This window comes from Bison bison, unplaced genomic scaffold, assembly GCF_000754665.1.
Source record: "Bison bison bison isolate TAMUID 2011002044 unplaced genomic scaffold, Bison_UMD1.0 scf7180017864259, whole genome shotgun sequence".
NCBI lineage: Eukaryota > Metazoa > Chordata > Mammalia > Artiodactyla > Bovidae > Bison > Bison bison.
In genome coordinates this window covers 2657447-2673180 of record NW_011494831.1, presented here as the reverse complement: position 1 = coordinate 2673180, position 15734 = coordinate 2657447, and the positions used below count along the sequence as shown (strand labels likewise).

General features: G+C 53.9%; 1 protein-coding gene across 1 annotated transcript in view; it reads left to right on the top strand.

Annotated features, from left to right (window-relative positions):
• PLCB2 (phospholipase C, beta 2) overlaps positions 1 to 15734 on the top strand; it is a 21950-nt gene that overhangs the window by 2333 nt on the left and 3883 nt on the right. Inside the window, exons 2-25 of the mRNA XM_010848048.1 lie at positions 2086 to 2163; positions 2793 to 2861; positions 3439 to 3576; positions 3704 to 3783; positions 3868 to 3921; positions 4218 to 4293; positions 7933 to 8033; positions 8202 to 8368; positions 8457 to 8603; positions 8773 to 8930; positions 9216 to 9298; positions 9571 to 9655; positions 10225 to 10387; positions 10532 to 10641; positions 10724 to 10820; positions 11717 to 11801; positions 11911 to 12035; positions 12551 to 12705; positions 13228 to 13392; positions 13964 to 14063; positions 14742 to 14846; positions 15011 to 15105; positions 15231 to 15306; positions 15573 to 15619. Coding sequence (XP_010846350.1) covers positions 2086 to 2163; positions 2793 to 2861; positions 3439 to 3576; positions 3704 to 3783; positions 3868 to 3921; positions 4218 to 4293; positions 7933 to 8033; positions 8202 to 8368; positions 8457 to 8603; positions 8773 to 8930; positions 9216 to 9298; positions 9571 to 9655; positions 10225 to 10387; positions 10532 to 10641; positions 10724 to 10820; positions 11717 to 11801; positions 11911 to 12035; positions 12551 to 12705; positions 13228 to 13392; positions 13964 to 14063; positions 14742 to 14846; positions 15011 to 15105; positions 15231 to 15306; positions 15573 to 15619 — 2559 coding nt within the window. The remainder of the gene's footprint in view (positions 1 to 2085; positions 2164 to 2792; positions 2862 to 3438; positions 3577 to 3703; positions 3784 to 3867; positions 3922 to 4217; positions 4294 to 7932; positions 8034 to 8201; positions 8369 to 8456; positions 8604 to 8772; positions 8931 to 9215; positions 9299 to 9570; positions 9656 to 10224; positions 10388 to 10531; positions 10642 to 10723; positions 10821 to 11716; positions 11802 to 11910; positions 12036 to 12550; positions 12706 to 13227; positions 13393 to 13963; positions 14064 to 14741; positions 14847 to 15010; positions 15106 to 15230; positions 15307 to 15572; positions 15620 to 15734) is intronic.

Here is a 15734-nt window from a genome sequence, read left to right as displayed (position 1 = left end):
AGGGGTGCCACTGCCTTCTCCCTATGACCAACCTAGACAGCATATTAACTTCAGAGACTAGTTATCTCAAAACTCCAACCTGACTTAGAATGACATCTTCTACCTCACCTCCAAGAATAATTTCAGGTGAGCTACAGACGCTCTGCGAAGGCCTGTTGGGGGATCCCCTGCTCCTCCTCTCTGCCTACTAGGAGTGGGGTGCACGGAGGGATTGGTCAAAGAGGTACTGATGCTCTTAACTGAGCAGCTGCTATCATGGACTGGGCCTGGCAAAAGGGTAACTCTTCTTTTTTTTCTCATGCATATTTTTGAGGATTCTTAGGAGACCCACCAACCACCTTCTCTGAACTGGGAAATCTCTTTTTTTCTTTAATTAAAAAAAATTTTTTGGCCCACACCACACAGCATGTGGGGGTCTTAATTCCTTGAGCAAGGATGGAACCTCTGCACCCCGACCTTGCAATGAAAGTGCAGAATATTAATCACCAGACCTTCCAGGGAAGCCCCTGGGGATCTCTTACTTAGGGTCCTCCTGGGTTTATGCTAAGTACTTCAGTCGTGAATGACTCTTTGCGACCCCATGGACTGTAGCCTACCAGGCTTCTTTGTCCATGGGATTCTCCAGGCAAGAATACTGAAATGGGTTACCATACCCTCCTGTAGGGGATCTTCCCTACCCAGGAATTGAACCCATGTCTCCTGCAGCTCCTGCATTGCAGATGGATTCTTTACCCTTGAGCCACCAGGGAAGCCCAGGGTCCTCCTATCATTTCTTTTCAGGAGGTCACTTGAAATTACTTCTTCAGCCCCTCAGAATCCAGTTACCACTTTCGGTTTCTTGCAACTTTGGCTTTGCCCTCTCTCCCACAGGCCCATTTTGGACCCAGAAAATACTCACGGATTCATTGCCCTACAGACTCTGGGGGTTTGGGCTCACTGTCACACCACTATGACTCTCTCTCTCGAATAGTCAGCCCATCTGTCACCCATTCGTTTTCCCAGGCAGGTGTCAGACCCCACAACCTCAGGGGTGACAAAAGCTTTCCAAGTGCAGGAGGTTTAAGGTGAGGGGTCAGGCACCCCAACCCTCCCTTGGGGAGGCAAGGGAACGGAGTTCACGACACCGCTTTTTTCAGAATTAGCAGTGTTCTTTTCCCTCTCATATCCTAACCACCCTGGATTTGAGAACATTTTTCTGGACCATTTCCTTTGTAAGTTTTGCATTGGTTCTGGTTTGGTGTGTAGCAACCACCATGCCTTGTTGGAAACTTCAACTTTAGTATCTTGTTATTTGTGCATACAAAGACCGTTAAGATAAAAGGTAGCCTGTGTGCTCTGTGAGTGGAACAGGAGTTCAGAAGTGAGTTCATTCTTCATTCACTCCCTCCTTCAGCAAACATGGTGCACAGAGCTCACGGTCTAGTAGAGGCTTGTTTCCTGGGAGTCTGTGAGCCCCTGGGGATGTCTTAGATAGGCTTCTAGGTCTGAGAACCGGCTCTTACCCTGTTGTTGCAGCGTGTCTCAGGAAATGCTTTCTAGAAGCTAGTCTTTGGTGATATTTTAGGCAAGAAAGTTTGGATGCTTATGCTGGGAGGTGGGAAGGCCTGTGGGACAGTTAAGTGGTTGGGATCCACGGATGGGAGGACTGGGCAGGCAGGAAGCTAGGCTGCTTTGCAGGGATTGGGTTCTCGGCTCTCACTGTGTTTAGTTCTCCTGGAGGTAGCATGGAGTCTTGGTAAGGAACATTCTACCCCCTTGGTTGAGTTGTGGGCCTTGAAAACAGGGTAAGGTGGGGGCCAAGACCCTTGCTTGGAGTCTAGAGGGAGAACTTCTATTTGGGATTTAGAGGGGAAACCCTCTTCTCTTCCAGAAATGTCATTTTCAACCCTCTACCCCTTCCCACCCCTGGTTCAGAGCTTTTAAGGCTTATACCCTGCCCTTAGCTCTGGAGAACAAAGAGAAATACCCACAAACCCCTGGGACAGCCACCTCCTAGGCAGACGGTGAGCTCTGAAAGCCCTGGCTGGGGCCAGGAGTGCTCAGCCTGAAGTTTCAGAGCAGGGGGCTGACTCCTTCTCTCTGCAGGAAACGACGATAGCCTCTCCGGTTATCCTCCGTGTGGATCCCAAGGGCTACTACTTGTACTGGACATATCAGAGTAAGGTGAGGCAGCCTCTGTCTACCACGGCCCCGAACTCCTGCAGATCCATTGAATGCAAGCAGCCTCTTGATGACACAGGGGTGAAGGTGTGGATGCCAGCAGTGTAGAGTGACCTGAAAGGGTAGCTCCACGGGACCTCCTGTTGGCAGGGTCTGGCTGCTTTGGGAGGGAGGACCCCAGTGAGGACCATGACTGCCTTGGGCCCCAATGCTCCACCCTTAGCATCCCTTGGAGAGAGAGAATGGAATTAGAATTGCTGCCAAAGGCAGATTCCCTGTCTATGGTTCTGGGTAACCTTGAGGGTCCAGAGAGATCAGAGAAGTCTCAGCACCTGGGCAGAAAGAAGGGTGGAGGAGTATGCAGAGAGTATATCTGGGATGGAGGTGGGAAGATGAGGTCACAGCTCCCCAGTAATTTGAGTGGCCAGGAGAGGCGTGGCTACAGAGGAAGGGAGGAGGGTCGCATGAGGAAGGCGAGCCACTTGCTGAGAAGGGAAGTTTGCAGTCTGGGAGACCCCACAGTCTTGGCATCTAGAAAAGGTAGTTGGCCAAGATGTGAAGGGGTGTAAAGCTTCCTGCCCTTCATCCTCGATCTGATGTCTTGGTCCACATCCCGTCTTTGCTGCTACCAGGAGATGGAGCTCCTGGATATCACCAGCATCCGGGACACCCGCTTTGGGAAGTTTGCCAAGATGCCCAAGGTAAGTGGGCCCAGAGGAGACCAGGCTCAGCACAGACACCAGCTCCATGGGGTAGGGGTCCCTGTGGGGGCGGGGAGCCTGATATCTGGAGCGAGCCGAGGGTCTCTCCCTAAGCCATGATGGGGTGTGGCTGCCCCCTGGCTTGCCAGGGCTTTGGTATCAGGACACAGTGAATGGACACGTTGCATGGTCAGCTCTTGCTCCTAGAGCATGCCAGGCTGGGAGGTATGGCTAGCCCCCTCTCCCCTCCTCTCCAAACATTTGGCCTGTTTTTGCCTAATGCTGGTAAGGAAGTTGGAGGAAGGGATTGGTGGGAAGCAAGATTCCCTGAAACTGGGGACTAAGAATCTGTCTTCAAATGAGAAATGGCAAACAAAATACACAGAACTTGCAAGCCCCACAGCCTTGGTTTGTCTCTTCCTGCGGACCTCTCCTTCCGTGGCTCCCACGATGGGCACAGATGAGATGCCCTCCAGTAGGCTAGACTTCATGTGGCTGAGAAGGAGAGACAGGGGAGCCATGGTGCAGAGGGCCAGGGGCGCACTGCTGATCCCCACCACGTCACCACCTGCTGCAGAGCCAGAAGCTCCGGGAAGTCTTCAACATGAACATCCCCGACAACTTCCTGCTGAAGACGCTCACAGTGGTATCCGGCCCTGACATGGTGGACCTCACCTTCCATAACTTCGTCTCCTATAAGGACAACGTGGGCAAGGTGTGTGGGGGGCACAAGTCTGGGCCCTGGGGACTGCCCAGAAATCCTGAGGGACAGGCCTGGGCTGTGGGGTGTGGTGGCACCTCTGGGGTGAGGGACCTGACCGCTGTGCTCTGGGGTCCTGCAGGACTGGGCTGAAGACGTACTGGCTCTGGCCAAGCACCCGCTGACGGCCAACGCCTCCCGCAGCACCTTCCTGGACAAGATGTAAGTGCCCACCTTCCTGGCCTTAGTGCACGCAGGGTTAAGTGTGTGGGACTGAGCCTTGACAGGCTGCTTTCTGCCCACCAGCCTTGTGAAGCTCAAGATGCAGCTTAACCCTGAGGGGAAGATTCCCGTGAAGAAGTGAGTCTCCCCTATTCCCTCCCCACGTGTCCTCCCCTCCCCTCCCCCAAGCTCTTCAAGGCCTTCCTTCTCCAGGCCCGACACCCCTTCTTTGCCTGATGCCTTTCTCAGCTGGTAAAGAATCCGCCTGCAATGCAGGAGACCTGGGTTCGATCCCTGGGTTGGGAAGATCCCCCGGAGAAGGGAAAGGCTACCTACTCCAGTATTCTGGCCTGGAGAATTCCATGGACTATACAGTCCATGGGGTCGCAAAGAGTCGGATACAACTGAGCAACTTTCACTTTCTCTGCTCTCAGTTTCTTCCAGATGTTCCCTGCTGACCGCAAGAGGGTAGAAGCTGCCCTCAGTGCCTGCCACCTCCCCAAAGGCAAGGTGAGTGGTTCTCCTTCCCCAGCCCACTCCCAGCATTCTCATTCTCACCTGAGTTGCCTCTGGCTGGAGGGCAACTTAGGCAGGCCTCATGGGAGTGGGGAGAGCAGAAATGATGGTACAGTCCTGGCCAACAGCCTGAAAAGCCAGGTAACTCCAGAGCCACCGATTCCTGACATCAGGAGCAGTGACAGAACCAGGGCAGGGGGCTGAGATGCCTGAGTTTAGAGTAGGTTGGCCTCAGCTCAACACATGAAAACATCTTTCTTTCTACTGGCGTGCTTGCATGCTCAGTCATGTCTGACTCTTTGCGACCCCATGGACTATAGCCTATCACGTTCCTCTGTCCATGGGATTTTCCAGGCAAGAATACTAGAGTGAGTTGCCATTTCCTTCTCCAGGGGATCTTTCCAACCCAGTGATTGAACCCAGGTCTCTGTGTCTCCTGCATTGCAGGCAGATGCTTTACCACTTGAGCCATCGGGGAAACCCCTTCTTTTTACTTAAGTAATTAATTTTGAATTACAAGTCGTATGTGGGGTGACCCATGAGGTACCTTACGTGACTTACAGAAAGGAGCTGTCTGGGCAGACACAGCCCTGAGCCAGGGTTCCTGCCTGGCGGGGGTGGATCTCAGGCCCCTATCCTCCCTTGGCCAGTGCCTCAATATAGAGTACCACCCAGAATCCATGGAGTCTTTTCTCCTGATAAGAATTTGGAATGTTATAAATAAATAAAACTGAGGCCTCATTGATCACCTGTCTGCATGAATCCCGGGAGGAATCCTTCCCTGTGGTCAGCTCTACAGAGCTGGGGACCCCTTGGTGCCATGAGTCGCAGAGGATGCAAGCTGGGGGTTGGGGAGAAGGTGCGAGTGGGCTCCTACCAGGGCACCATGGCTGCTGTCAGTAACATCCACGCTTCTGTGCTCCTACCTCCCGAGCTCCCACCTCGGCCATGTCCTCCTTATCGATCAGTTCTCCAGCACCGCAGTAGGAGCCCCTGAGCCATCTGTGCTTGTAATTGATGGGTCCAAGATTTAATCTAGCTCGTCTGCTCGGAGCCTCTGCTCCAAACTGAGACCGATATTGGCTTTTCAGAGTGAACCTAGAAAACAATTGATGGGTTTTTCTGGAGTGAAATGCAAAGGCACAGAAGTCTTGAATGCCACCAAAGCTACTTTCCATTTCTGTTTCTGTAGATTTGTCTCTTCTGGACAATTCATGTAAATGGAATCATACAATATGTGATTTTTGATATCAAGCTTCATTCATTTAGCACAATGTTTTCAAGCTTCATCCATGTTGTAATATTTATCAGTACTTCATTCCTTTTTACTGTGGAATAATATTCCATGGTGTAGATATACCACATTTTACCCATCTGTTCAACAGTTGATGGACATTTGGGTCATTTTCACTTTTTGGCAATTCTGAATAATGCTTCTATGAACGATTTTGTTTGGACATATGTTTTCAAGTCACTTGAGTACATACCTAGGGGTGGAATTTTGGAGTCATATAGTAACTCTATACTTAATATTTTGAGGAAATGCCAGACTGTTTTCCAAAATGACCATACCATTTTACAATCCCACTTGCATTGTACAAGTGTCCCAATTTCTCCACGTCTTCACCAACACTTGTTACTCTCTTTTTTTATTTTTTACTTTAGTCATTCTGTGTATATAGTATCTCATTGTGGTTTTATGCTCTTTTTCCATTTGGCTACACCCTCTGGCTTGTGGGATCTTAGTTCCCTGACCAGGGATAGAACCTGTGCTCCCTGCAGTGGAAGGGTGGAGTCTCAACCACTGGACTTCCAGGGAATTCCCCTCACTGTGGTTTTGATTTGCAATTACCTAAGGCTAATGAGAAGGCATTAGCTTGGAGAAGGCAATGGCTACCCACTCCAGTATTCTTACCTGGAAAATCCCATGGACAGAGGAGCCTGGTGGGCTCCAGTCCATGGCGGTCGCAGAGAGTCAGGCATGACTGAATAACTAAGTTTATCCAGATTTTCTTCAGAATGTTTTTTAAAAGTGCAAAACCCTTTAAAATGTTTACTAGTTGTATTGGTTTCCCTGGGTGCTGTAATAAATTACCACAAACTAGGTGACCTGACATATCAGAAATTTATTCTCTCATGGTTGTTGTGGCCAGATGTCCAAAATCAAGGGCCATGCTCCCTCCAGAGGCTCTAGAGGAAAATATTCCCTTGCCTCTTCCAGCTTTGGCTGGCTATTGGCATTCTTTGGATTATGGCCACATCTCTCTGTCTGCTCTGTCTTCACATTACCTTCTGCTCTGTGTACTTAATCTCCCTATGCCTCTCTCTTATAAGGACACTTTTGTTGTAATTTCACGTCCACTGAGATAATCCAGGATAATTTCATATGAAAAGCCAAAACTTAATTACATCTGTAAGACCCTTTTTCCAAATAAGGAGACATTCAAAGGTTCTGGGGATTAAGATATGGACATATCTTTTTTGGAGGTGACCTTTAGCCCCCTACAGTCTGCCTTCTGGATCCCCAAATTTATGTCTGTCCCCTGTACAAAATATATTCACCCTACCCTAGTATTCCCCAAAGTCTCAAACCTAAAGTTTAAACTCTCGTCCAAACATCATCAGTTCGAAAGTCCTAAATCTCATCTGTGTGTGTCGTTGCTCAGTCCTGTCTGACTCTTTCTGAACCCATGGACTGGAGCCTATGAGGCTCCTCTGTCCATGGGATTTTCCAGGCAAATCTCATCTAGATCATCTAAATCAGCAACAGGTCAAAATCCTGGGGCAAAATTCCATTACATCTGTGAAAGTTACATCGCTCAGGCATGTCTGACTCTCTGCGACCCCGTGGACTGTAGCCCACCAGGCTCCTCCGTCCCTGGGATCCTACAGGCAAGAATACTGGGTTGCCATTTCCTTCTCCAGGGGATCTTCCTGACCCAGGGATCGAACCCAGGTCTCCCGCATTAAAGGCAGATGCTTTAACCTCTGAGCCACCAGGGAAGCCCTATTACATCTGTGAATCAGTGAAAAAGACAACAGGGCTCCTGCTTCCAAAATGCAGTGGTGTGATAGGCGTATGATAATAGTTATAGACATTCCTATTCCAGAAGGAAGAAAATGGAACAGACATAGAAAGGAGTTCCTTGTCCTGATGAGTTTCAGAATTTGGCCCAGCAGAATCCCCTTCCCTGGTGGCTCAGATGGCAAATGCAGGAGACCTGAGTTTGATCCCTGGGTGGGGAAGATCCCCTGGAGGAGGAAACCAGCAACCCACTCCAGTGTTCTTGCCTGGAGAATCCCATGGACAGAGGAGCCTGCAGGGCTGCAGTCCATGGGGTCGCAAAGAGTTGGACACGACTGAGCAACTAAGCACAGCACACAAGGCTAATGATGTTGGGCATCTCTTCATATGCTTATTGGTGACTAGCTGAGGTCAATTCAGGGGCAAAGCAAACCAGCTAAGATGCTCTCTGCTCAGCAACAAGGGCCTTGAAAAGTAGGGGCTCAAGGTGCCCTTGATGCTCTTCTGTCTGCCCTGAGCTGTCCCTCTCCCCAGGTCCCCTTGCACAGGGCTGGGCCTAGTCTGAGGTCCGTGGACCCAGGAGTCATCAGTGACTCTCTATCTCCCAGAACGATGCCATCAATCCTGAGGACTTCCCAGAGTCCGTGTACAAGAGCTTCCTCATGAGCCTCTGTCCTCGGCCAGAAATAGATGAGATCTTCACTTCCTAGTGAGCTTCTTGGGCTTGGCTGGGCTTGGGGAAGGGGTGGTGGCTGAAATTCCCACCTGCCATGCTGATAATTAGGTGATGTTGCTGGAGAAGGGGGTTGTCTGAGGCCCCTCTCACCCTAGCCCAGGGGATCTAGAGGGGGACCTAGATCTTCTCTCTGGCCTGCAGCCACTCCAAGGCCAAACCCTATATGACTAAGGAGCACCTGGCCAAATTCATCAACCAGAAACAGCGTGACTCCAGGCTCAATTCCCTGCTGTTCCCGCCAGCGCGTCCTGACCAGGTGCAGGGCCTCATCGACAAGTACGAGCCCAGCGGCATCAATGTGCAGCGGGGTGAGGACTGAGGGAAACTTGGGCCCTCCGTGGACCTTTCCCGGCCCCGCAGCTAGGCTGCAACCCTGACAACCACCCCGTCCCCCAGGCCAGCTGTCCCCCGAGGGCATGGTGTGGTTTCTCTGCGGGCCGGAGAACAGTGTGCTGGCCCAGGACAAGCTGCTGCTGCACCACGACATGACCCAGCCGCTCAACCATTACTTCATCAACTCCTCCCACAACACCTACCTGACAGGTGGGCCTTGGTGACCTCACAGCCAACCTCTCTTCTTCTGGGCCCTGTTCCTGTCCCCTGAATCCCCTGCAGGGGCTGCGCACAGGACAGTCCCACGATGGAGAGGGGCGGGGCAGAGCAGGACTGCCGTTGAGTGAAGCCCCTGCCCCTCGCCCCTCCTCCGGCTCAGCTGGCCAGTTCTCAGGCCTCTCCTCTGCTGAGATGTACCGCCAAGTGCTGCTGGCAGGCTGCCGCTGCGTGGAGCTGGACTGCTGGAAGGGGAAGCCCCCCGACGAAGAGCCCATCATCACCCACGGTTTCACCATGACCACAGACATCTATTTCAAGGTGAGACTCGGTATGCAGAGGCTGGTGACACTGGCACTATTGAAGGGCCCTGGGCCAAGAGCCTTTGGCGGTTGGGGGTGGTGAAGCAGGAGAGGAGGGATGGCTGGGAGGCCTTGGACCAGTGTGGGGACTAGAGGGGACCAGAAGGGACAGGGGCCAAGAGTTGCCCTCCAGTTCTATGTATGTGTTGAAACTGGAGAGTGGACAATGGTGCCTTTGGGGGAGTGGAAGCCTGTAGCATAGCACTGATCTCCTTCTTCCTCCTGGGGTCCCCTTCTCCTCCAGGAAGCAATCGAAGCCATTGCAGAAAGTGCCTTTAAGACCTCCCCTTATCCGGTCATCCTGTCATTTGAAAACCACGTGGACTCGTGTGTATCCAGGCCACCCAGCCTTGTTCTCTACCCTGGCCCCGTCTCCCACCTGCTGCTACCCTCCCCACAGTCATTCCCAGCCTCTTAGCCATGCCTTCAAGCTCCCTCCCAGGTCTCCTCACAATCTCCTTGGGACTGTGGGCTCTTCTGCCTGTGTCCCTGCCTCCCCAAATTCCTAAGCCTCTGATCTGGGTCATCAGGGGGCACAAAAAGATGGATAAGAGGGTAGAGAGGAGCAGCTGAACACCACCCACGTCTGCTCCCTGCAGACCCCGCCAACAGGCTAAGATGGCCGAGTACTGCCGGACGATGTTTGGGGATATGCTGCTCACAGAACCCCTGGAGAAGTTCCCGGTGAGAAGACTTCACTGTGGGGCATCTGGGGCTGAGGGCTGGGGACCCTGGGCAGGGTGCCAGGATGCTGGGGCTCACCTCAAGGATTGTTGGGCCCTATTGTCTACCACATGTCAGACACCATTCTGGGCTTGAGGGACATGTCAGTGGCAAAGGGGCCAGTCTCAGCGCTCAGACTGCTTACCCTCTAGTTGGGAGGCAGACAAGTAACCATGCCATTACAACCAGTGGCTGCTTTAGGAGTACTTGGGGCTCCAGATCTGGTCCTGGGGATTAGGGAAGGCTTCCTGGAGAAGGAGATTATTAAGCTGTAACCTAAGGGAGATAATGGATTTACCTTGATGACAGTGGGCAAGGGTGTTCCAGGCAGACTGAATAAGGTGAGGAAACATCACTGAGGAGCTGGGATAAGTTGGGTCAGACAGAGGGCTGGTGCACTATGTGGAGTAAGGAGACACGAGGCTGGAGAAGTAGGGAGGGGGCAAATGAAGGGCAGCCTGGCCTGAAGGAGTTTAGGCTATACCCTGAAGGTGAGGAGATGGCTGAGGCCTCTCTCTCTTCTCCCACAGCTGAAACCTGGCATCCCCCTGCCCAGCCCTGAGGATCTCCGAGGCAAGATCCTAATCAAGAACAAGAAGAACCAGTTTTCTGGCTCTGCATCCCCCAGCAAGGAGCTGGATGGGGAGGCTGAGGGTAGCAGCCCACCCAATGCCCCTGTGGGTGAAGATACAGGTGAGTTGGCCTGGGAGGAGTTGGGGTGGGCGTGGGCATGGGGGAGTATCTGGAATGGGAGAGAGGGGCTGGGCCTGAAGGGGAGAGCCAGCCTGGTGTGGGGTCTCCCGGTGCCCCCAGTACTGACAGAGCTGTATGTGGCAGTGTGGGCTGGTGAGGAAGGGGCTGAGTTGGAGGAGGAGGAGGTAGAAGAGGAAGAGGAGGAGTCGGGAAACCTGGATGAAGAAGAGATAAAGAAGATGCAGTCAGATGAGGTGTGTGGGGAGTCCTCCGATGGGGCGGGTGTGGGGCCCAGCTCTGTTCTGGCCTCTTCTCTATCCTCCCCCTCCTCCCTAGGGCACAGCGGGCCTGGAGGTGACGGCCTACAAGGAGATGTCCAGCCTGGTCAATTACATCCAGCCCACCAAGTTCATCTCCTTCGAGTTCTCTGCCCGTGAGTTAGCACAGGGTGGTGGGAAGCTGGAAGTCAAGATTTGGTGCAGGAGAAGGCCCTTTGGAAGTGTGTCCTGACACCAGAGCAGTCTGATGGGTGGGGGTGAGAGCCAGGCAGGTCCTCCCTTCCCTTGGGCTGGGAGCCCTGTCTATAAATACCCGGCAGGGGAGCCAGGCAAAGGGCATGTTTAAGTGGCAGTGGCTCCCAGTATGCTGTCCCTGTACTGGGAACTTGGCAGCAAGCAGAATGCTCTGGAATGTGTTGGTGACAGGCAGGTCATTTACAACAGGCCACCTCAGCTGGGCGTCCGGGGGCTCCTGTGGTCTCTGGGGCATGAGAACTCCTGGGAGGGGGTAGATGGCAAAGACACCAGCCAGACAAGCGAAGCCTGTCCCCTTCGCTTTCTGAGCGCACCCGTGCTGTTTACCTTTATCTTCTCCAGACATGCTCACAGTGAGTTCCTCTCACCCTCTATGCACGTCCCCATCACCAACACCTGTTTCTGTGTCCACTCTGCAATGCTTCTCATCCCTGAACCCCCAGCCTGTGCCCTTTCCTGTGCACCACTCTTGCTGCGGGCCCTTAACCTCTGTGCCCTGTACTTCATGGCATGTTCCTGACCTCTGGGGTCATCTCTGTGTGTTCCCCACACCCCCTGTGCATGCCCAGGGCATGCACCCCGCCTCCAGGACTCTGGCACTCACAGTCCACCCCGTGTGTATCCACTGTACATACCCTTTATCCCAGGACACACTGCTACCCACAGAGATCTGCACATTTCCTACCCCGGGGCTGGCCCCTCAACCCTCAAGCCTCACTGGAAGCCATACCAAAGGGGAGGACAGGTCTGTGGGAGGGGACAGCCTGATGTGGACTCTCTGTCATTCTCCATGCAGAAAAGAATCGAAGTTATGTTATCTCCTCCTTCACGGAGCTCAAGGCTTACGACCTGCTCTCCAAGTCCTCAGTGCAGTTTGTGGAGTATCCTTGAGACCTCTGTAGCCAGGGTCCCTGGTGGGGTGGAGGGGCGGGGGGCCTGGGACGAGGCTCGTAGGTCTGTGGTCCTCCCGGTTCCTATACTCCATGGCAGCTACAACAAGCGCCAGATGAGCCGCATCTACCCCAAGGGTACCCGCATGGACTCCTCCAACTACATGCCTCAGATGTTCTGGAATGCTGGTTGTCAGATGGTTGCCCTCAACTTCCAGACGATGGGTAAGGGCATGATCAGGCCCTTGAGAACCTTCCCCTGCCCCTCTCACCTTTACCCCTTCCCTGGGGAGGGGGAGGTCTTTGAAACAGACTTGGGGGAGCTGATGTTCAGTTAGGTGGGTGCACGTGCGGGTGTAGGAGCATTTAGTGCCTCAGCTCATACCTGTGTGACTGCAGGTACATGAGTGTGTGTGTGGTGATGCCAGAGTGCTGGCAAGGGTTCTGGCGTTCTGGCTGCTCAGCCTGAGTGGGGCTGCGGGAACCCCTGCTCCACTGGTCTCAGCTCCCACTCTGAGTGTGAGGTCCGGTCGTGGCTTTGCTCCTGCTGACTTCGGGTTGGGGGCCCTTCCTGAGAGATGAGACCCTCAGGAACCAATATGGGATATGAGAAACCCTCATCCTCACAGCCCTCCCAACCTCCCTGCTCACGAGACAGGAAAGGCGGGGAAATGTGGAAAGAGAGGCTGTGTGCAGACTCAGAGCTGGGGCTCCCTGCCTGACTGCCCCTGTCCCCCCAGACCTGCCCATGCAGCAGAACATGGCGCTTTTCGAGTTCAACGGGCAGAGTGGCTACCTCCTCAAGCATGAGTTCATGCGTCGGTCGGACAAGCAGTTCAATCCCTTCTCAGTGGACCGCATCGACGTGGTGGTAGCCACCACCCTTTCCATTACGGCAAGGCCCTGAGGTGGACAAGTAGCCGGGAGGGCTGGGGTCTTGAGGAGCCCCACCCCTCCGTTCCCAACCCCCTCCCCTGATATCCTGAAAACTTCAGCCCCAGCCAGTTTCGTGCAGTAGCAAGTTGCCTTGGAAACTGCCTCCTCCTCTGCACTGGAGGCTGCCTCTTGGTCCCCATGGAAACCAAGGGGAAGGGCTGAGGCTGGGTTGGGGGAGGGGAGAAGAGTGGGCAGAGTGGGGCAGCAGGAGCCCCAGGCCCTGGGGGAGGGACCTGTTCCTTCCTCACTGGGGAAGGAGGTGGGGAAGCCCACACCTCTTCCCTGAATGCTGGAAACACCCTGGATGCCAGAGCTTAGCTATAACCTTTGAGCCAGATAGCCTCTACTCTGTGGCCAGAATTGAATGGGGCTCTTCCCAGTACCCAAGAATGGATGTTTCAGCCAGGGCGCTGGAGGACTTAGAGCATGGCCTGAGTAGGAAACTGATACTGATCTCCCATGCCACTCCCTGCCCCTCCAGGTGATTTCTGGGCAGTTCCTGTCAGAACGCAGCGTGCGCACCTATGTGGAAGTGGAGCTGTTTGGCCTTCCGGGAGATCCCAAGAGGCGCTATCGCACCAAGCTATCACCCAGTACCAACTCCATCAATCCGGTCTGGAAGGAGGAGCCCTTTGTCTTTGAGAAGGTGGGGGCGAGGCCCAGGGTAGGCAGGGGCTGGGACGTGCCCCTCCTCTTCGGTCTCTACTTGTAGAAGAGGAAATACATAAAGGGAGTTCTTTGAACCTCCTCCTCTCCCCACCCCTCACCTGTGCCCTCCTGAGTTTTAAGAGTTCAAAAACCAAGTTTTACAGAAATTTACTTGGTGGGCAGGTTTTGTGTGTGTGTATAGGTGTGTATGCACATGCTTGTTCATGTTAGGATTAGAGGCAGAAATGTGCACTCCCAGACCAGGGTGCAGGGGCCCAAGGAATCATGGGAGTCTTTTGCCCCCACTGGATACTTGTTGACAAAGCTGCCAAGGGCTGTCTGCAGCAGGCCCCTGGAGCCTAGGCCACATATCCAGCTCTCTGCCCTGTGTGGACCAGCCATGACAGGAGCTGCTAGGATGGCTATGTACGTGGCTTAGAGTGGGCCTTTTGTTCTCAGCAAACCTGGTAACATGTTCTCACACTGACCCTAGATTTCTGGAGCCAGGAAGGGGAAAGCCTGGCCACCCCCTCCCAACTCCAGCCTGTCCTGTCCTGAACTCTCCCCAGATCTTGATGCCTGAGCTGGCTTCCCTGAGAGTCGCTGTGATGGAGGAAGGCAACAAGTTTCTTGGACACCGCATCATTCCCATCAGTGCCCTGAATTCTGGTAAGGACAGGGGTACTTCTTTGCTGTTCCCAGTGGGTCTGAGACCAAGACCAGCATCAGGAACCCGTCCACAGGATGGGGCAGCTTCAGAAAGGTAGCCCTGTCATGTTATCAGCCCAAGAAAGTGGGGCAGGAATAGTACCTCTCCAGGAAACTGACAGAGGTTGAGGCCTCTGCCCACCCAACAGAATGTCTCTAATTTTCCGGAATTACTGGGGCAATTTCCCAAGCAGCTGACACTCACTGGGCACTTAAAATGCTTTAATGGCTTATAACACATTCACACTTTATTTTGAGAACAACTACATGAAGTGGGCTTCCCCAGTGGCTCAGTGGTAAAGAATCTGTTTGCAATGCAGGAGCTGGAGGGCATCCCAATCCACTCCAGTAGTCTTGCCTGGGAGTATCCCATGGACAGAGGAGCCTGATGGACTACTGTCCATAGGGTTGCAAAGTCAGACACGACTGACTCCACCTAGCATGCACACAACCACATGAGGTAGACACTGTTACCCCCATTTCACAGATGGGGAAAGTCTCAGAGATTTAAAGTAATCTACTCAAGATCACACAGCCAGGAACCAGACTAAAGGCAGGAGTGTTGAGTATTGGGCTGCTGGTGAGCAGCGCTGGAAGCAGTGGGCTCTGGCTCACTGGCCACCTGGTCATGTCCCACAGGATACCACCATCTCTGTCTGCACAACGAGAGCAACATGCCACTCACCATGCCTGCGCTCTTCGTCTTCCTGGAGATGAAGGACTATGTGCCTGACACCTGGGCAGGTAGGAGGCCCATGGAATGCCGGGAGCCCCAGGCTGTCCATCCTCTCTCCTTTCTCCTCAAGCCAGCCTCCAGTGGAAGGCAGAACAGGTATCCTGGGGCAGGCAAGGACGGGAGAGGCTCCGAGGCATATCTTACCAGGCCCCCTATATCCCTGTGCACCCAGATCTCACTGTGGCCCTCGCCAATCCTATCAAGTTCTTCAGTGCCCATGATAAGAAGGCTGTGAAGCTCAAGGAAGCCATGGGAGGCCAGTCCGAGGTCTGTGTTGCCAGGTCTCCTGCCAGAGCCCCCCACAGGCCTGCCCCATCTGCCGGATGATGAGGGTGGGGGCCGACTCCCGGGCTCAGGGTGAGAGGCACCTTCCCAACCCGCTCTCCCTACAGAGTCCCTTCCCTCTTGGGAATCACCCTGCCAGCCAGGTCAACGGGGCATCGGCTCCAACAAGCAACGGGTCAGCAGGTAGGCGCTGGGTGTCCTCCTACCCATCTGAAGGGTCTTGACCCCTCCCCTGCACGCATAGGCACATCCCAGCCTGGCGGCAGCTTTTCATAAAAAATAAAAATAAAAAAGCGAAGACTTTCACCTGGGAAGGGAACAGCTGCGTGTGAAGCCTCGGGCTGGGCAGTGCTCAGCAGGCGGCCCACACTGTCAGGGGACTGGGCGGGGAGCAGCCGAACCCAGGGGCCCGCAGGACACCCCAAGAGCCTCGTCTTTGGCTCTTGCAGCAGCCGGGGCCAAGAGGGAGGAGGCCACGAAAGAAACTGCGGGTAAGGTCTGCTGAGTCCGAGTGAGACTTTGGGGTCGAGTTTGGGGAGGGTCGGGGACTCTGTGGCGGGGGGCGGTTCCCGGGGGGCGCACGCCTCACCCTGGCCCCCACAGAACCGCAG